Source organism: Bolinopsis microptera, chromosome 9 (assembly GCF_026151205.1).
Source record: "Bolinopsis microptera isolate Bmic1 chromosome 9, MBARI_Bmic_1.0, whole genome shotgun sequence".
In the NCBI taxonomy this organism is placed as follows: Eukaryota; Metazoa; Ctenophora; class Tentaculata; order Lobata; family Bolinopsidae; genus Bolinopsis; species Bolinopsis microptera.
This window is the reverse complement of record NC_087080.1, coordinates 11955241-11976256: the sequence shown is the minus strand read 5'-3', so window position 1 is coordinate 11976256 and position 21016 is coordinate 11955241. Positions and strand designations below refer to the sequence as shown.

General features: G+C 37.8%; 1 protein-coding gene across 40 annotated transcripts in view; it reads left to right on the top strand.

The window, feature by feature from the left end:
- The window catches only part of LOC134820715 (unconventional myosin-IXa-like), a 56068-nt gene extending 41841 nt beyond the window's left edge, over positions 1–14227 (top strand). For 17 of the 40 annotated variants that reach the window (XM_063831289.1, XM_063831275.1, XM_063831286.1 and 14 more), the window contains 15 exons: positions 2252–2300; positions 2615–2743; positions 2844–2981; positions 3168–3341; positions 3610–3768; positions 4764–4904; positions 5449–5561; positions 6049–6160; positions 6320–6488; positions 6661–6762; positions 7027–7247; positions 7413–7607; positions 9476–9626; positions 9809–9907; positions 12828–14227. In XM_063831289.1, the coding sequence (XP_063687359.1) occupies positions 2252–2300; positions 2615–2743; positions 2844–2981; positions 3168–3341; positions 3610–3768; positions 4764–4904; positions 5449–5561; positions 6049–6160; positions 6320–6488; positions 6661–6762; positions 7027–7247; positions 7413–7607; positions 9476–9626; positions 9809–9907; positions 12828–12949 (2074 nt within the window). In that variant the 3' untranslated portion in view covers positions 12950–14227. Of the gene's footprint in view, positions 1–1529; positions 1557–2251; positions 2358–2614; positions 2744–2843; positions 2982–3167; positions 3342–3609; positions 3769–4763; positions 4905–5448; positions 5562–6048; positions 6161–6319; positions 6489–6660; positions 6763–7026; positions 7248–7412; positions 7608–9475; positions 9627–9808; positions 9908–12827 lie in introns of all 40 variants that reach the window. The other 23 variants (XM_063831258.1, XM_063831262.1, XM_063831280.1 and 20 more) reach the window with 3 other exon arrangements.
- The last annotated feature ends 6789 nt before the right edge of the window (positions 14228–21016 follow it).

Sequence of the window (21016 nt, the reverse complement as noted above, 5' to 3'; positions counted from 1 at the left end):
TGGTATTTTACTATAATGCTTTTTCAAGTACATTATAATTTATATACTGATGAGTTGGTAGAAAGAGGTAAATACTTCCACTGAACAGTGTTTAGAGATAATCTTGAGATGCACTAGAGCTGTGAACCAAATTCACTGGGTTGCATCACAAACAGTTTATGATTATAGAAACAGGTATAATTTAACCTAAATGATGTATGTTGAAGCTGCTGTGAGATTGTTCTGTCAAATTAGGTGACTGAGCAACGATCACTGAGTCTGGTTACCATCATGCGATTAATTACAAAATTGGGTTAATTAATTGATTTGATTAGACTGTATTTTACATACTTAAATATGATGTAACAGTCCGATTGACCTTCTAGAAAAATCTCCGATTTGTCCGGACTGAAACTGATCGGGTGATTTAAGTTCCCCGTTTATATTCAAAGAGAGCTAAGCGATAAGCGTGGGCAGTGACATCCCCATTTACTCCAAGCAGGGAAATAACCACTTTAATTCAGATATAACGGCAGTGCTGGAGTATTTAAGTTGCGTTGTTTGAATTCTGGGGAACTGGGAAGGGCCACCCATGTATGAGCAAATTATACAGTATACACCTGTAGTGTGTAATATGCTAGTATTATCTAGCATATTAGGAACCCGCTAGTCAAAATGCAGCTCTAAAATAACTATAAGCATAATCTTCTAATTTTGTTTTGTCATATGGAACCGTATACAATTTTTTACCGATGACAACAAAGTAGAATCTTTTTACTGGATCAAAAATATCAATCACAAATAAATTTATGAATAGTCAGAGTATGAGCGCAGAAGTGAGCTAATTGTGATGTAATCAACAAAAACACGCGGTTCTGCGATGTATCTAGACGACATAACTGATTTTAAATTTCGTTGAATACAGCTTCCGACTAGCGGGGTCCTAGTCGTCTATGTTATAATTTAAAGTTTTCTCTCTGTCCGACCGCCCACGTGCAAATTTGATGAGAGATAGGAAGTTGTATAGTAATGAGGGTGGAGCGCGCACGTGCAATGATTGTTAGAACGACATTATGATTGGTTTTGTGGTTATTACGTTGTTTTTAGAGTTTTTTACAAAATAATCGGCTATTAGGTCAGGAAGGATATGTTTTCATGCAATAAAAACTGGTTATCAAAGAATACAATTAGCATCGTCCCTGTGATCACGGGCTTTCAAATATACAATACAGTACCTTTATTGAATGATGTATCTGTCACGTGAGCGTATGTAATACTGTAGTCCTACTATTAACATTGAGAGTGCTTTTACCGCTGTTGTAAGTCGCTTTCTTGCGGTGACATTTAAGCCACTTTCACTACCAGATCAAAATGCTTTTAGTTGATATGACGAGTGGAGTTTTCGTTTTTATCGTTGAACTTAAACATCGGTTATGAAATACTGATAAAATATGACTGTTATCCAATATCCACGGCCGTCGGCCACCAATTTGTCATTCTAACGCCAGGATGTCAAAATTTCGTCGTTTTATAATTTTATCTTGCTGCAGATCGTACGCCGAGAAGCATTTTCTTCTGTGAGTGTTTCTGGAATGAACGTGTTGACTCCCTAACTAGAAGTCACGTGCTAGATCAACACGTGCTAGATCACGCGTTATGAATCACGCAAATTTTAGTTAGGGTCTCAGAATGGAACAATTTGATTTTTACGTGACCTTTGATGAATAATATATTATACCTATGGAAGATTTGTAACAGCGTGTGCACGGAACTTTCCAGATTACTGTCCTAAATCCTAATGGTTGTGCAAGAACCTAAGTAGATTAGTTGTCCAACGTGCACAGACCACAATAGATTAGTTGTCCTACGTGCACGGAGCTCAGTAGATTAGTTGTCCTACGTGTACGGAGCACAATAGATTAGTTGTCCTACGTGCACGGAGCTCAGTAGATTACTGTCCAAAAAGGTCTCTGATCACGTGGCTTATTATATTTATCTGAATAGTGTTACTGTGTGAGATTATGTGCAATTAAATGAGATTGATAGTAAGTGTTCTGATTTGGGGAGAGCATCCTGATTTTAATATGCTAGTTATAATCTGTACTTGTATGGTAATCACTATATATTTAACGATTGATGATTTATTATTATTTGAAATTCTCCGACCTGATGCCAGTAAATTGATGATTAATCCTAAAAGTTCGTGCATCTTTATACCCCTAGTTCTAGAGGTTTACCTTTTAGATCATGATTATTACGTTAACGTTCACAGGACTACATCGTTCAAGTTCATGCGTTCAAAGGAGGAGCAAGATACCAACGTGAGTAACTACAATTCAGAGGAGATGAAAACAAATGTTAATACTGGCAGGAAAATGGTGAATTCTGCATCTGGCATCATCAAAATTGGATAAATTTGTTGCAATGCTAATTCGTTTTGCTTGATGTAAAACATGATCTTTTGATTAAAAATGAATGGCATAGATTATCGCCAAATGTTCAATCTCCAAATGTTCATTGTTCATTAATCTCCATTATATTTGAGTTTTCAAGATTACTTGTTTTATTTCTCTTGTTCACACTCCAACCTACCAGTGCAGGTGTTTTTAGTTCATATTAACAATACCCTCCTCAGGCACATTTCTCTGGCAGAAGAAATAGGAAGAGAAGGAGTATTCAGAAGGTTAAGAAGGATGGATCTAACAGACTCAGTAGATCTATGGAGGACCTAGACTGTTTGGAACTTAGTGCTCTGGAAGAGAAAGTGAGTCGTCTTATCTTACAGAAATCCATAGTCACGTGATATTAAATTATAAACTGATTATTAGAACGAACCACAGCTTTCTAAACACTTGTCCCCACAGCCCAAGACGGAGGCCCCTCACAGAACTGAAAGCACCAGCACGACCCAGAACTCAGCCCTGCCCACACTTAACCACATATTCAAGAGTGTGCCGGCTCCTAGGGGCAGTGTGTGCAACTCTTGTGGCAAGAAACTTCAGGTACCTTCCAGATCTTTCCTTGTGTTTCATTCTATATTCTTGCCTTTTATTTCATCCAAAACATTTAACTTCCTTGCTATTTCCTTGTGTTCCGTATAAAATATTTCTTGAACTCGCCTTGTGTTTTATAATTATTCTAAACGCACATATTTGCACGTGCAGTTGTTAACAAATTCACCTTTCCAGGCGCGTATATTTGCACGTGCGATGCAGTGTCAAGCACAGACGTGTCACAAGATATTCCACCGGAACTGCCAAGAAAAAGCAGGACAGTGTATGCCGACCTATGAACAACCAAAGAGAGTTCTTGCTAACAACCTTGGGGAAATCCTCATGTTGGAGAAATTCATCTTGCAGAAGGTATTATTAGTTCTTACTGCTAATGTTTAACAACTTATGAAACCTCTGAAGAAATCTTGTTTTTCAGCTCATTTAACTGATTTGACAATTTTAATCAAATTTCAGTCGTCATAAGCTAAGTGGCATTACGAATAATAAATTGCCGTATTTAGAACAGACGTTGCTTGATTTCTGAAATCCTTACAAACAATCCCACCGCCTAGTATGATAGTATAATCACCTCGTATTCTAATATGACCATATTTGGTAACAAACTGACTCCTCTCAGATAAAGGAGTTACAGAACCAGGGGGAGAAAGTAGTGCACGACAAGACGATAAGTAAAACGTTTATCAGTGTTCTGAAGGAGTTCCAGGAGTATCTGACTAGAACTCAGGCATCCCTTTCTGCTAATCCTACCAGCAATATCTTCAATCTTTACTACGAGGTTTGTTCCTAACTAGCTAACTAAAAGTAAACAGTTTGTATTTATGTTTGGAAACTGCTGGGTTTCGCTGTAATCTTTGAGGAAGAATGTTTAGAATTTTTTTAAACACTAAATTCTCACTCAAATTGACTGAACATTTTGGGTGAAAAGAAGAGGTCCTGTATGTCCAGTTGCAGTATATAGAGAGAATTAGCTGTATTTGTATTTCAGTATTAGTAATAGATTCTCGTACAATTATAAACCTAAAAGTAAAATGAGGTAATAAAACTCATTTTCCACTTCCTGATTAAATCATAACAAAATTTGTTCATAACAGGAAATCCACCGGTCTGATTACGTATTATGTGATACTGATATTGATAATCGTTCAAACTGCCAAATAATAGCTCCAAACCGTTTGTTAATTGTACATAATGTCTGACGTGTCAAGCACGTGACACGTGCACTTTGAAATAGCACGTGTCACGTGTAAAATACCACGTGTCACGTGTAAAATAGCACGTGTCACGTGTAAAATACAACGTGTCACACCTCACCAGTCAACACACTAGAACATGGGCTAATCGCCCGACCTGACGTAAAGCCAAACACATGAACCAACAAAAAGACATTAGCTAGAAGAATGAGTCCTTCTGTTCATTGAATTAGTATCTCTAGAAAGGAATCTGACTTCTGAGTGAAAAAAAAAGCTTTTACTCTTAACCGACCTAAAGTGTAAAGTTGTAAATCATTTCATTAGTTCATTGTTCGGTGTTTACTCATAGTGTTCGCTGGTATTTGCTCCTGGTATTTGAATCGTTTCAGAAGCAGGTCTCAAGAGATTAGGTAAATTATGAGCAGGACCTGCCACCAAATTAATTAACATTGACATGGATCAAGACTTCTACTTTCACCCAAAACTAGTCCTGTCCTGAACAGTTTTGTTGTTTCATTTCGTTAGTCGAACGGTTACATCACTTGATTATCACTGCTTATATAAACTCGTTTCATTTCAGGAGTGTACGACTATATTCGAGCACTGCCTCACCAAAGTCAAGACTCGCAGCCAAGAACTGAAGCTCTCCATAGACCCCAAACTCCCTGTCAAAGCGCTCTTCCACTCCATGTTGGAAAACTTCGATTTCTGTCGCCACGAGGTAAGATATTTGTTTTGTCTGCTGCTTCATTTTCTCGTGATTTTCATTGTTCGCTATTTCTTTGTGCCATCTCTTTGTGAGTGGTGGTGTTTACTTTCTCCGTTGCTGGGCCCTTGTAATATGTCTGATCCTTGCTTCTGGTGCTCAGACTTTGACGTCACCTCATTTTTTCGTCTTTGAAATTCTTCTGCAATTCCTTTTTGAGTCAATTTCTTAACGCTAGTCTGCTGTATCTTTAGGGTCTTTAAGTGTACTGCAATAGTTATATGACATAGTGCTATAGTGCTAAGTCTGAGGTAATGTTATTATTAATAGCATTGCTGCAGTTGCGCAATATCACTATTGCAGTTAGTACTGGGTAATGTTATTCGAATTCATTCCGAAGTTTGCGCACTGCATTATTCTTAGTTGTCTGCGATTCTTAATTCATCATTACCCAAGATTTTTCATAATCCCTGGCATATTTAAAGAATTGTACCTGCTATTTATCTAGATATATCTTATCTATATTTATATGTGGAATGTTGATGGTTCGTATTTGTAGGCCTCGTTTAAAGAGGACGCCAGGAAGAGTCTGCTAGCAACCTACACTGTCAGAGAGAGGCTAACCTTATCTAGAGCTAACAAAGCCGGTATCATCGAACATAACGGACACAGGTTAGCAGTAACATTACTTATCAATAAAGATTTTTATTGGTTAATCGATTATTTTATTACGGGTATATGCCTCACAGAGTACTGGGTGATGCAAAAAGGATGTCATGATTTATAAAATAATTATGAAGGAGTAAATTTTGGAATGTGGTTTGCGATTAATCCACAAACGGTAAAAAATTTATTCGTGCTTCTCATTTGATCCTGACTCTGAAATTACAGCCATTTGGAATCCTGACACCCTTTTTGCATCGCCTGTTTTTGATTAATTAATAGGTTGGCTGTTTCAGCTCATTGTTGATGTCTAGTTGATTTATCACAGCTTGAATCGATGTTGAGTAGCTTAAAACAACGTGTATGGTGAATGAATAAATAACTTAGTTTTTCTAATCGATAATCAGTGAAGTTTTGAGAAGTCAATTAATTATGGCGTGTTTTCCCAGTTTTTTTTGAAATTTTGATCGGTATTTTAAAATAATAACAATTTCAGGCTAGTTTTAACGGCTTACGGTATTGTCATGACGTGTGTAGGCTGCAAGAAACGTATAAACATCCTGGAACACTGCAAGATATGTCAGGAGTGCAAAGTCAACTTCCATCAGGTTTACAAACGCTTTATGATACAAGAAACCGGTTACAGAAATGCAATCACAATGCATCTTAACAATTACAAAAATGCTAAGATAACTCACCCAATTAAATACAAAAATCCGTTTTTATCATTTACAAAAAAGCTACAAACTGACTTGTATCAATTACAGAAATGCTACAAGAATTCGACACAGCAGTGTACAGGAATCCCGGTTACAAGCCCAAGTGCCCAACCCAAGCCCTTCTTCGGAACCTCTATACAGGATCTGGTGGCTAGTGAAGGCGGTGTTACGATCCCCAGGAACCTGGATAAAATGATGCTCGTCTTAGAACAAAACGGTTAGATTCCTTTTTCCGTATAATTGTACAATCAATATACTAGAATGTCCATAAATTTTGGTACATTTTTGTGAATGCTCCTTATCAGTTTCAACTATTTCGTTTTTTCTCGTCACAACTCACATGACCACAAGCAAACAAATCTCAAGATAACATTTACTTGTATTTACAGGTTTATACACGTTGGGATTGTATCGTGTTAACGCTAATCAGAACCAGATGAAGAGTCTGAAAAACAAGCTCCTCGTCAACAATCCAGATCTCAGTATAGACGGTAAGTTTGATTGTTTGTTAATAATAACTCCTAACCAATAATACCAGATCCCTGTATTGACGATCGTGGTAAGGGTTGTGTGCTCAGTGTATTTTAATGCTTGTTGGGCCAAATTTAAAATGTATGTGTATTGTGCCAAAGTTTAGGATTTTGCCATCGATAAGTTTTATATTATCATCCGAGTTTTAAGTTTTCGTTATCTATTGGTACAATGTACATGCATTACGATATTTTCAAGTTTCTAAACAAATTCTCTATCTTCAGGAATAGTACCAGCCACCTTATCCGCGATGGTGAAGATGTTCTTCAGGGAGTTACCGGAGCCCATCCTCACCTTCAACCTCTACCACGACTTCATGAACACCAGCAAGATAGAACTGGGATCTCGTCACAGGGCTCTGTTAGAACTGGTTCACAAACTGCCACGTGTTAATTTCCTGGTGTTTGAGCGGCTTGTCTACCATTTAGCTCAAGTGGCCAACGAGGTACGGGACCAATAATAATACATACCTGTTTTTTGTGTTACAACATATTAACGATCGTCTCTTCATTTTCACAAATTTTTGTGTACATTTTATTACATTCAACACATTTTTAGTTAGTTTTAGTCACTTATTAACGTCCATCTAACTAACACCCATTTCCCCCAGGAGTCAACTAACAAGATGAACGCCAGCAGTCTGGCGGTGATATTCGCACCCAACCTGCTGCGCCCCCTCAAGGAGCCCTCAGCAATGCAAGCTCTAGAGGAAGTGAAACACAGAACTGTGGTTATACAGAGTATAATCGAGAGTATGATTAAGAAATATGTCGCAACTCTGGCCAAGATTAATAGTCTTGATGCGGTGAGTTTGGAACTCTACTCATGTTATTACTTTGTGTGTCATTTTGGACCGGGGGTATCTTTAAATTGTCCCTCCATGTTTTAAGTGTCATAAATTTTTGTCAGTGTCTTGTTATAATGAGTGTGTGACACAGTCTAATGAACATGTCACGTATAATTGAAACTTTAAGTAGGTATGAGAGTAGTTGAGTTCTTCAGAACTCTAATTAATTGTATTTAAAGTCTGTGCCACATACGTAACACCACGTGACATGACGTCACACCACGTGACATGACGTCACACCACTGCACGTGACTCATCTCACGTATAATTATAACTTTAAGTAGGTATCGGGGCAGTACACAGAACATTATACTAAATTGTCTGTTAGTTTAAAGTCTGCTGTTAGGGTTCAATGTGGCCCCCTTTTACGTGCTAACTGTCTTACAGTTTTAATATCACTGCCAGCTAGTTTCTACAGTTTAAATATCACTGCCAATAACTTTCTACTGATATGTATTAACACTGTCTTACAATGTTCTAAAACCCAGTATGTCTCCCGCTGTGTGAACTGTGTATTTTCGGAAGTACAATATGCTAAATTCACACTGTACATAAAACCTGTGACGTAGCCAACATTCCCGCCATTCCGCGTGTGTAATTCCTACTCTCACTAATCGTGTAGCAATCATTAAAACCATATGTGCTGGGGAACCCGACATAAAATTACAGTGCTCAAATATCCTGGATTTTCTTGCTGCTAACTTTTAAAACTGATAACTTTTCCCTGCATATGTTTCGGATTTTTGTCTGCATTTTTGGTGCACTTTTGTGGTTTCTCCGAAGAGAATCACTCGATGCAGTGGGTCGAATTTCCTTATTTCTACATTTTCAAGCCGTCGTATAGTTTGAAATTCTGTCGTAAATTTTCAGCAATTATGTAATTTTGCGGCAATCAAGCGTTGATTAAAAAATTGCTAGAAACAGCAAGTCTTGGCAAGGAACATGCAGTTCTTCTGCACATTGTATTTATAGATTTATTGTGTTAGAGCTTCTTTGCCGATGTGCTGTTTGTTGTGAATGTTCTGCAGTTGGCTACGAGTTTTGTTTCTTGGTTAACTTTGTTTCGGAATGTTATGACGGGAAATTTACCTTGCTCTCCACGGTCATTATATTCTGTAGAAGCAAGATTTAAGTAAGACAATGCTGAAAAATATGTATAGGAATGTTCTTGAAATAAGTTTAAGTTAGCCTAGAAATGATTGTGAGAATTTCTGAAAAATATGTATACGAATGCTCTTGAATAATGTTTAAGTTAGGCTAGAAATGATTGTGAGAATTTAGCGTGTTGATCAGTTCAGTAAGACATTGCCATGGTGTTGTCTCCGCGCGAGTCTGCGTTCGTGCGCAGAGTTCTGCGGAGGGCTCCTACCTCTGATGACGTCACACCACGTGTTATGACGTCATCGTCTCTGAGCGGCGAGATAACCTTGTATTGGAATGATCGGAGGTTGATCTATATAGGGGATTTCTCACTGTCAAGTGTAGGTCTTGGGAAGGAGAATTGTACTTTTAAGTTCATTTCTGTATTGTGTAAATCATCCGAACATTTCATGAATGCTAATCATCAATGATTGGCACTTAAATAATAACCTATTGAGCTCTACAATCACCGTGTTACCGTGTACTGCCCATATTTTCGTTTGTCTGAGGTACTCTTCCGACAGTTCATTGTATTCGATATACTTGCAGTTTTAAGTAGATATGTCCAATTAGTTGCTTTATACCCTGTAATTTAATAAGTTTGTCCTGTCTCCAGTCTCCACACTCCATCTGTCTTATGACAGGAATCATTTTACGCTTTTATACTAACACATCCACCACCACAGGGAGACACAACAGAGGACACAGCACGGAGGAAAGCAGAATGTCTGGTGCAGCTAGCTCAGATGCCGAATCCAGAGGATATGATGGGACCTCCTGGATCTGAATCTGTTACTTCCGACACTGAGTCTTCTGCCTCCGCAAGCATCTCTCAAGGTAGGGTCTTCACTTTATGTGGGTTTTTAGTTTAAATCTAAGTTTATTCATAAATATTCTTTTCGGAGGTATTTTTCGGTATTTTACATATTTTGACAACTCTATTCAAGTGGGATAATGGCTGAATTTTTCACCATTTACCCGTGAATCTCAAAAAGCTAATTGATTCCACTCCCTAACAGGTATAGAGCCTCTGAGACATGTTACAAGGACCAGACCGAGTCATAACGACAGAAGAGCACCGACACGTAGACACTCTACATCTCCTAACCCTAGTCCTAGTTAGTGCCTATTATACGTTTATTAGTTTATTAAATTAGTTCTTTAAATACCTAAAATGATCTCATTTTAGTCTCCTAATGCCATTAGCTCGTCAGTAAAACCACTAATCTTGCTTTTCTCTTTAAAAACAGGTCAACCCAACCGAATGGTAATTAATAGTGCTTTTAAAACAAATTAGACGCAACCTTACTTGCTATGTAGTAAACTTAGCTATGCTCTCTCAGCTATAGTTTTGAGAAATCAAAAATCAACCCAAAAGGGACAATAGTTAAAACATGCTACAAAACTTAAATTAATCTCTGCTGGGCTCTCCTATGTCACCATGTACATATTATTATCTAGGTACGGTGTCCTTTTGTTTGAATACTCGGTTAATTGATATAATGATTATTGATGAAGTGGAGAAATTGTCAAGCTCAGCTCACTCTCAAAATTCACCGAAAGCAGTAACCCTCGGCCTCGGCGCTTGTCTAAAAATGCTAAGTTCTTATGTACATGTTCATGAGTCGCTTTAGATGGCTTGAACTGAATCTTTAGATTTTGAGTTATTTTTGGCTATAAAGCGATGCATAAATTTCTAGTTATTATTATTATTATATTATAAATACAATAACCTTGTGTTTTTGAAAAACTTGAACAAATAATATGTTACAATTTCAAATACAAACGTCACAAAATCTAATAAGTCTACAAAATGCTACCAGTACCTAAATCAATAGCTAAATCGATAATTAACTCACTGATTACAGAGACGTTCTGTCAATTTGTTCTCCAGTAATCCAACTTTTATAACTATCTGCTAATTCTTACGATGCAAAATGAAAAGAGCAGAATATCATGAAATATACGCCTGGATATTTTATGTTATAATTTACGGAAAAACTTAACTAGAAATATGTTACATTTTCAAATACCACATCAAAAAATGTACAAAATCAAATACGAAAAGTACCTAAATCAGAACCTAAATCTTGTCAAAATTTGTCTCGATTTCAGTTCAAAAATTTAAAGAATTCAGCATAATAACCTAAAGTTCCTGGCGGAGTTCATATGGAACAAAATGATGATTAAGAGGAGGAACTTTGCCCTCGTAGATACTCCTAAGATATGTCACAAGGCTGGGGAGATCTTTTTCTGGTTCCCCGGTCATTTTGAGGGTGTCTTTGTGAGGGCTCCTTAATTTAGTTGTTATGGTGAACTGAACATTCTCAAGGTAATTTCCCTGAGCAAGAACAAGAAGGTAAACAGATCCGTACTCTTCTTTAGGAACTGTCGTGGTGACTGTGTTCTGCTTTCCACCGGACGGATCGAAAAACTTAATACCTCTGTTTGTTGCACTTGATCGCCAGCAGATGTTGTTCCTCATCATGGAGCAGGTGCAGAGAAAGGAAGCAACACCACCTGGTGCCTCGTTTACAGCTTCAGATACAAGGGTGGTGACTGTCAGGGATCTCTGGTCGTACGTGTCCTCGAAACAGATTGGGACCTTGTACTGTCCGGTGTCTCCTGACCTTAGATCGTCTACAAATGGAATGGAGATTTGTTCTAGCGTTTGGATATCACGTGATTTAGCCAGGGAAAGGTTCTCAGGTACTGTCTGAACTGCATCCATTCCATCAGGAATGTGGTCATGAGGTGGGCTGACAGAGAGTTCTAAACCGTATTGAAAAGTTGGGGTGCCCTGACGAGCTGTTATCTGAATGTAAATGGCGTCAGAACCCCAAGTAGTACTTTTGTAAGTGAAAGGTTTTGCGAAAGGTTGAGGATCTGCTCCGGGTGTAGCATCCCTAACATTATCCCTAACTATCCTCGTCATGTCCGGCTTATTAGAGACTTTAATATGCATCCACGTATCATCACCTATCTTATCTGCGTCCCAAGGCTCGTTCAGCACATACACCTTAGCTTTGAAGGACCAATTGTTAATCTCATTACACAGTGGTGCCCTGAAGATCTGGGTGTCACCACCTTCAATGATCAGAGCTGAGTCAGGAATGAAGCTGAGTGTCATGGTGCCGTATTTGGTGGGTTTTGTGGTGAGGCAGGGATAGAGGAGTACGGTAAGGGTAGCAATTGTGAGCAGTATCATTGTTGCACAGCTCCTCTAGCTTTAAGAAAGATGCGTCATAGGATGATATGGAAGATAGCCTAGAAGATAAATATAGTGAAAATCCAGTAACTACATAATACTACAGCACGACTTACAGTCAAGTAAATTACTAAAAAATGCCTTTTATGCACCTTCTTAGCATTGGTGATTAACAACAGCATGTATCAATTTTAGGAAATTTTACCCGAAACGACTGAAGAAAAGGGTTGCTGATTTTAAAATCCAGCAAATCAACCAAAAATATCATGAAATCATGTTGACGACATTAGCACATGGCAAAATTTGAGTTGTAGTAGATCTGTAGCTTCTTGAGAAATTATAAGGACCAACTCCTTGAGAAATTATAATATGCTGGGAACTTTCTTCAGAAATTTATCCACTGATCTAGTGAGTCAGCATATCTTAATATTGTATCAAGTGAGATATGAAATAGTCTCCACCTTTCAATCGTGCCAGAAAGAATGAAAGATGGACAGTTCAAAACTCTAATTTTATGTTAGAGTTAAAACGGTAGAATTTAAGTTGAAAATGATATATCTTGGAAGATGACTGACAAAAAAGGGTCGAAAATAAAACGAAATTTTCAACAGCACGGTTAACACCCGCGCTTTAATTTAAGATTTGGCTATCAGGGAAAATTCCGGAAGCCCCCGAATACACACTTGAAGCATTAATTACTGAATTAGAAATTTTTAACAAAAATCTTTATTTGCTGGTATTTTATCGAGTTTAATAGTTATAACTATTGTTTGATTGTGTCTTTGAAATTATTAATTGTTTTAATTTCCTTTAATTTCCTTTACCCACAGGTAACTCGATGAAGGGGGGAGGACCTAAGAGTATAGCGGATGGAGTGCGGAAAAAGGACGGAAAAAGTCGTAAAAACAGGCCGATATACGGCGGCGGCTCTTTTAACTCCAACCACTTGTGAGGGTGATATAATAAGGACCGTTACGTGGATCTAACTTAGCCGCTCTTTGTAGATATTACTGAATAAGAAGATAAGAGATACAGTCAGGAGATAATAAAGAAGTAAGACAGTGGGTTTGGAGCGGGAGAGATATGGATGAGATTGGTAGATTTTGGTAGTTTTTGTAGTCATTCGAGAGGGGACCTTGAAATTGGGTACAAACAGTGTTATCTGTTTTCTCGTGAGCACACGTGACCAAATTGAAACCCATTTGTTTGATAGGAAATAAGGAAAGATCACATCATTATTACTCATTGTGTCAACAAAAGTTGGATTATGGAAACTTAGAACTAGGCAGTAGGTGTAGGTAGCAGTAGGTGTATAAAACTGGATTGTTTGCTATTGGGCTGGAACTAACCGTGCTACTGGAAAGTCTGTCTGAAAGACCTGTTAATTGACCAATTAACTAATTAGGTAGTTGAGTCATTTTAATTACCTAATTGAATAATTACTGTGGATCGAAATGTGTAATTTGTATACAACACCGACCTTTATCTAATCTTTTTTTATTTTGTGTATCGATGCTAGGGTCTGTAATATATAATTAAAACACCGAATTTAATCGGACATGATATTGATACGTTATCTTTAGCGGTAGAGATAATGTAACTGCACACTGAATAATATGCAAGAAGGTTCTGTACCGTCTTCGTAGCAAGTATTTTTACAATATTTTTAGGTTTTTGTTGAAAAATTAATGATTCCATAAGAGTAGACCACGGAAAAGAAGTGAGCTTTATGTAGCCATAGTTATCTGGTGATTTTAGATGTTATCTTTTAATAAGTTATTTTAGATATTGATCATTTTTATGGGTTGTTATGAAAATGATTTCGAAAATGAAACTTAGTCCCACGCTTTCTTACCACCTGTTCTACCGGGGAAGGCTGCTAATTACTTTATTTCTCTGTAGCCACTTCATTTTTTGACGCTGAATTTTTGACGTTGCTTATTTTTACCCCTTTATGTGTTTTTGATTGTAATTTTGGACATGTGCGATGCAGAGCACAATGCACATGGACTGAGGTCACGTGATAGATGAACGGTCACGTGAGAGTCGTGACCGGCTGAGAATTCGTACGTTTTTAAACGTAATATCTTGTAAAGTAATGTGTGTCCTTCTTCCGAGTTTAAAATGATAAATTATTTTATACATTCTGATTTTTATGTAATTGCCGAGTTTTACTTGTGCTCGTTAGCATAGCTTTTATGAGCGATTATGGATTACTTCTCCAACCAAACCTTGAATCTTACCTCGCTTACCACAGAAAATTAATGAGCAGTCTCGGTGTTTCCCATCTGTAAGTGTATAGTCATAGCTAGAGCTATACAGTATGATACTCATTATAGCCTTGAGCACTCGAGAGATCTGACAATGACAGGTCGCTAGCGTACCAGTTACCAGGCGTGCCTGAAATTTTACAGTTTTGGCTGAATTTCTCAACCGCAACCAATTAGTCAGCCAACTATAGATGGCATATGACACAATTGAGGTGCTGGAAGTTTGATTTCGGTCGTAGGAAGCTCACAGTAGAAAGCTTAACAAAACAAAAATTAATAGTTTTTAATTTCTGTCCCATTTTCGAATATGAAAATTTCTGAACACAATTTTGACAGATTGGATGGACTTTTTGCCCAAAGACCATTAGTCAGTTAATTGATGATGGTAAAGAAAATTGAAAAATCATGTTGTACCATTCTCTGTACTGATACTCGTAAAATATTTGTTTCAAATACCGTCGACGAGTCCAACTCTGAACTCGGCGCGCGTCTTAGTAGGTTATAGAGTATAGACCTAGTAGTAGTAGGTTATAGACCTAGTAGGTTATAGACCTAGTAGGTTATATACCTAGTAGGTTATAGACCTAGTAGGGTATAGACCTAGTAGATTATAGACCTAGTAGGTTATAGACCTAGTAGGTTATAGACCTAGTAGGTTATAGACCTAGTAGGTTATAGACCTAGTACAATTCTCTGTCCCATTTTCAGATTTTGAAGATGAAATTTGCAGGACCGCGACCGAAATTTTAACAGAACGAAAATTCATTGTTCCAATTTCCGGTACACTTTCTTTTACATGAAGACTGCATTCTGCAATCTTTCACTCGTGTTCAATATCAAAACTGAACTTTTAGCATATGAGCAGGGTATATGACGTGTACAATGTAGTTTACACTGATCACTAACATTAACCACCGCTCTACATTCAGCACTCATCAGTCGCCTGCTTGTCGGTGCAATCTTATATTCTTACATTTGTTTTGTTTTTGCCATGTCTTACAATTACTCAAACTTTACCCAATTTGGAATAAAAAATAATGGAGAAAGGTATGGTTGGGCCAGTTGGCTGGTATTTGTGATTATTTCTTCTCTGCTGGGGGACACGACCATAATCATTGGTTCGATCAAGTATAAAGCTTTCAGGCTTCATAAGATAGTTGTTGCATTTATCCAGCATCTGGAAGTCTGTGATTTGCTTATAACAGTTGGGACACTTGTCCACACACTCGCACATCTGATTTCAAACAGCGGAGGTTCCAGCAAAATAATACAACATCTCCAGTTCTTTATCATTTACCACAGCCATTCTGTAAGCTCTACTCTAGTCAGTGCGATGGCATTGAGCAAGCTCGTTCTGCTGAAATATCCTCTAAGAACGGGATCCTGGTCTGCAAGGCAGGCTCACAAGTTTTGTGCAGGGATTTGGATAGGGTGCCTTTCCGTTCCAGCTTTGCCACTTTTTGACAGAAACGACGTAATCTTCGATTACAGGGTTTACGCTTACACGTACAAGTTCTCATCCGACTTATGGAAGATTGTTCTGCCAATCTTCGCAACACTCACCCTGTTTCTTCCAAACATCATCCTGATCGTTTCAACAGTCCTGCTTCTGAAAGAAGCCATGAGGGTGGCTAAAGGAGCTCGACAGCCCCTCCGGTGGCAGGGTATCACGACTGTCCTTCTCACTGTAAGAGTTCACATGTAACAGTTCACATCGTCTCATTTGCACCCTCGACAGTCTACTATATTGCTGAGCCTTTCGTGGAGAAGGAGCCGTTTGCACCTGGTCCATTCTACCTTAAGTTTTGTCGCATATCTGGAGCTGTTCTGGATGTCAGCGTTCTGGCCAACTTTTTCGTATACAGCTTGACTGTGACCAGTTTCAGAAGTTTCCTTAAAAAGAGGTTCTGCCAAACAATGTCTTTCCTGTCCAGCAAAAAAATATGCCAAGGTAATTAAGCCAATGTTTTAAAGTTTGTATTGAATTGAGCAAATATGAATTAGCAAAAAAAGGAATCAATTTTAGAGAGGCAATTTTATCGTGTCTTCTATAAGTTATAGAAAAGCTGCCAAACTGACTGATACGGTTTAATCCCAGGTCCGCAAGGAGATGTAACAGTAAACAGAAGACATCCAGGGTTCCAGGCCCGCAAAGCACCAGTACTGCAACTTAATGAATCACGTGTTTAATGTGAAAAAGAAGAACGAAGCTTTTCTCCTGCAGTGAATATAATATACCTATAGTTCACCAAAAACAAGATTTTAAATTTTATTTAAGTATTTTAAATTAAATCATCAAAACAATTTCCGCTATGGTAAGCATTGAAAAATTTTCTAGGATTTGCGATGAATCTTCAAACACTAGCGTTTTATTTTCTCATAATGACATAAAAAGTCTGACCATGGCAGCTAGCAATCAGCATCTTCAGTACATTTTTTGACCTCACAGTTTTTATTAGTTACTTTATAATCATTGTCGTGTTTTTCATGCTGTATTTGCAAAACATTAATATTGTTTTATCATGTTATGATATTACCATTCATGCTATCGGTATGACGGTATTTTACTTAAATGGAGTTTTTATTCAATGCATATTGCATAACTATAACATATTCTATCCGTCATAAATGGTTCAAAATTGTGCGTTTATCAATATCATGGCATTCCAAGTTACGAATATCCATACAGCACTAAGGTTAATCATTCAAACTGTAATTCACGACCAGAGCCTTGATATGAGGACTTGAAACAACGTCATAAGCTCTACAAGACCCACAGGACCGCAACCAGCACTAAACCGAACCCAACTCCCTTGCTCCCACTGACTGTCTCCTCCTGAGCACCCTCAGAGTCTGTTACAATAGGGGTGGGTGTGAAGGAGGAGGATGTGCTGCCTGATGTGGTCCCTGGGGTGTCAGTGTCCGAGCTGGCTTGTAGAGCTGTTGCGTAGCTTGATATCTGAATGATAATTAAAATTATTCTGTCCTCGAATTGGCGACCTTTTTCACGTCAGATGTATAACTATTGACGTTCTAATTTAGTCTTGAGTCATCTCTGCTTCATGTTTGACACATATCATTTCAAACTTACGTATAGATAAGATATCAAAAAAAAATTAGACTACATAAAAACTTTGTTTTTACCTCACTGATGGTGTTCCCTAAATTCCGTTCCATTTCTTTAACTTCCTCTGGGACGTCCGTCTCTACCAGAGGTAGAACCAAGTTCCGCTCCTGTTCTGATCTTGTGAACCCTATCTCAGGACTCGAGTCAATCGCTGTTACTCCAGAACTAGTCCAACAATTAGAGTTGGTCCTCGAGTTGGAGCAGGCGAATTGTACACCTGTAAGAGGATGTTTGAGTAAGAAGCATATAGAACAGGAAGATGATAAATTAACAACTTTTGTGATAAGGCATGTTTGTTTTAGCATTTTGTGATTTGAACACAATTTTCCAAAAACTCAAGAATCAGTAAAAGCGTCTTACCGTTATCAATAGAAATAGCTGCCAACTTCAGGGTATCAGAGTAGTAATACCTGTCTCCCTGTCCAACTTCTATATCGTTGCTGGGGACGTTGGTCGTGAAACATTGGGGGTATGTGACGGCCATGAAGTCCAGGTCGGCGAGGTATTTGTCGTTCAACCTCATCTCGAGGGTGGTGTAGATACCGTCTGTTGGTATTGTATATTACTCTATAAAGTATAATCTATAAATATGAGAGTATCATGATATTCATGTGATCAACACTACTACCTAATACCTACGCTATTAGCATGCTTGGAAATTGAACGTTGAATGAAAACTATAAGCAGAATTGGTTACTGAACGCTTTGCGAAGAAAATCCACAGACCATGTGGATGCAGCACACGAAATGACTATAATCTAATTGACAAGAACAATTTCTAAATTACCCAGATTGTAGAGCAGTAGGGGGAGAAGCTCGTGAAGAGCAGCTAGTTGGTTGAAACACCCAGAAACCACCATTCTGCACGTGTTCTTACACGTGTTGTGCGTTATAGTGTCATCTCCACATACCTAAGATCATTCAATTATAGTCAACGTCAAAAACTTATCCACGAGTGCGGATAGTTTTCTAATAATACTGTTTCTTAGAAATCAAATTACAGAGTTAAAATAATACCACTTTAGGACGGTAGGTATTTGATTTTACCTGACAGTTATTATTCTGTAAATTGTCCAGTGTAGATACTCCGTTTCTGATAAGTTCCTTCTTGCACTGTTCGCCAGCAGAGTGGGATAGGATCATATTGTAAGCTTCTTTCAGTGCTTTTAGTCCTCTTGTTAGTGCTATCAGAGTGGCAGATATTTCATCAACTGCAGGCTGAAATGTTAACTTCAGAACATGTATCCGACCTAACTTGTCTTATATCTGAGATTCAGAATAGGATATGAGGATTGAGGATAATGTTTAATATATACTGTCACACGTATGACGTATCTGTGACATATTGGTAGAACAAAAGGGACATATTTGATAATGATAGTGATACTGCTCTTATCAAGGCCTGATAACTTTATCAGAACCAAACAACCCTCTGTACCTGCATGTACTCCTTCATAATCTCATACTCTAAGCTGTTCTCAGTGCAGATTACTCCGCTAGCAATCAGGGACAGTTTAGTCAGAGTGCCGTTGTTAAGAGGAACAGAGTAGTCCACACTAGCACTGACGGAGGCTAGCACTGATCTGGGGATCATATCTGGAACATGAGGGGTGCTGATTAGTTGGAGATAAATTGAGTTATTGATGTGTGAGCTGAGGTTTAAATATAACGTAATTCCGGGTATGACCGTATTTAATTTGCCAAGAATAGCTGACTTTGATTATTTTCTATTTATGGTGAAATTGGGAAATGAGTTAATCTCAGTTAGTTTGTAGTTGAAAGATACGTTTGTTGAGCACTGATCTTGCAGTTCAACTAACCCGGGAAAAGAGGTCTCTCAGATAAGATCTGAAGAGCACTGTTAAAAGGACTGGTAACCAAGCCGCCCCACGATCCAGCTGCTTGCTTCATTTTGTACTCTGAGGGTGGTGAATTACAATAAGCGATCTGCAGTAAATAAAAATTGAATGCGGTTTGTTAGATAATAAATTGTGTTGCAGTTCTGAAATCTGAATGTGCGGTGAGTGAGCCGCAAATAGACGCTAACCTTATCATGCACTTTGGCACTAACAATTAGTGCACTAACAACTAGTGCACTAACAACTACTACAGTTACACTAACAACTACTACAATAACAACTACTACAATAACAACTACTACACTAACAACTACTACACTAACAACTACTACAATAAAAACTACTACAGTAACAACTACTACAATAACAACTACTACAATAAAAACTACTACACTAAGAACTACTACACTAACAACTATTACACTAACAACTACTACAATAACAACTACTACACTAACAACTACTACACTAACAACTACTACAATAACAACTACTACACTAACAACTACTACAATAAAAACTAACCAGTAACGAAAGTGCAGCAGGACAATGAGAACATGTCACAGAAAAGGTTCTTCATCTGTGACACATCAGTAAGTTGAGGAGCTGTAACTTTAGGGTAAACAGATCTGGTGTCCTGACAGTCCTGGGCCTGGGTAGACATGAGGAGGAAAAGAGGGAGGAGGAGAAGGGTTATCATACCTGAGCTGTTTAGGGTTAGTTGCTTTGTAATAAGTGGAATCTTTATCGAAGTTAGCTTATTCGAAAATAATATGTGATCAAAATTTCCGGTTATTCCTGGTATTTCACCATAATTGTTGTGCCAAAGTATTTCATTAAAGATATTATACGCCGATTAAAAAGAAATCGTGACCATTAATTAGAGGGCTTTAGAAATCAACGCAAATAGTGACAAAAAGGTAGCAAAATAATACAAGCGTTACAAGCGAATTTAAACGAAGTAAAAAATCTGACAATTCAAATTAACAAGCTTGTCAAGTCTAAAATAGAATTCCTTGTAACTTCGGTTTAATAGAAATTTTACCCAAGACACTAACAACTAAATCAAATCAAAACGAAGTCTTAATTAGAAAACGAAGAAATAAAAACGGAGAAACCATAGCCTGTCCGAAACAAATTCCTGGCAAAATCAAGCAAATTAACATGGCAGACGTCAGAAATTAGCTATATGAATTATTGAAATTCTGCAAGACTTAATGCAGCAAAACCTGGGTAATCTATTAACTCGTACGAAAAAAGCGCGTGCGACATGTTGTCGAGTATTGGTGGCGGAAGCCAGGCCGAAAGGTAGCCCACACCTGCGGTGGAAAACATCTAACGAATTTTAGACGAGATATTTTCACAAATGACCGACGTTAATTGGTAATTTGATTTATGGAAGAAAGTGACGTAACTTCACGAGTGTTACTGCTAGTGCTACTGGTGTAAAATTCAGAATTCTCAGCACACTGATAGTGATAATGCTGAGAAATTGATTTCCAAGCTTCCGGGCTTGATCCTATTGTTAAACTCAAGTGCAATTTGTATGAGTATGACAATATTGTGATTCATGTAGAATGTAGATCATTGAATTACACGACACGATTGGTTCTAAATCTAAGTTAACGTCTTAATAGTTGTAATGGTATTTATATCTTTCCTCCTTTAGTTAATAATCATCTTTCAAACCGTTTCAAGATAATCTGGATGCTTTCCATCTGCCATCGTTATTTTATGGAGTTAAACCTCCTGAATATACTCAG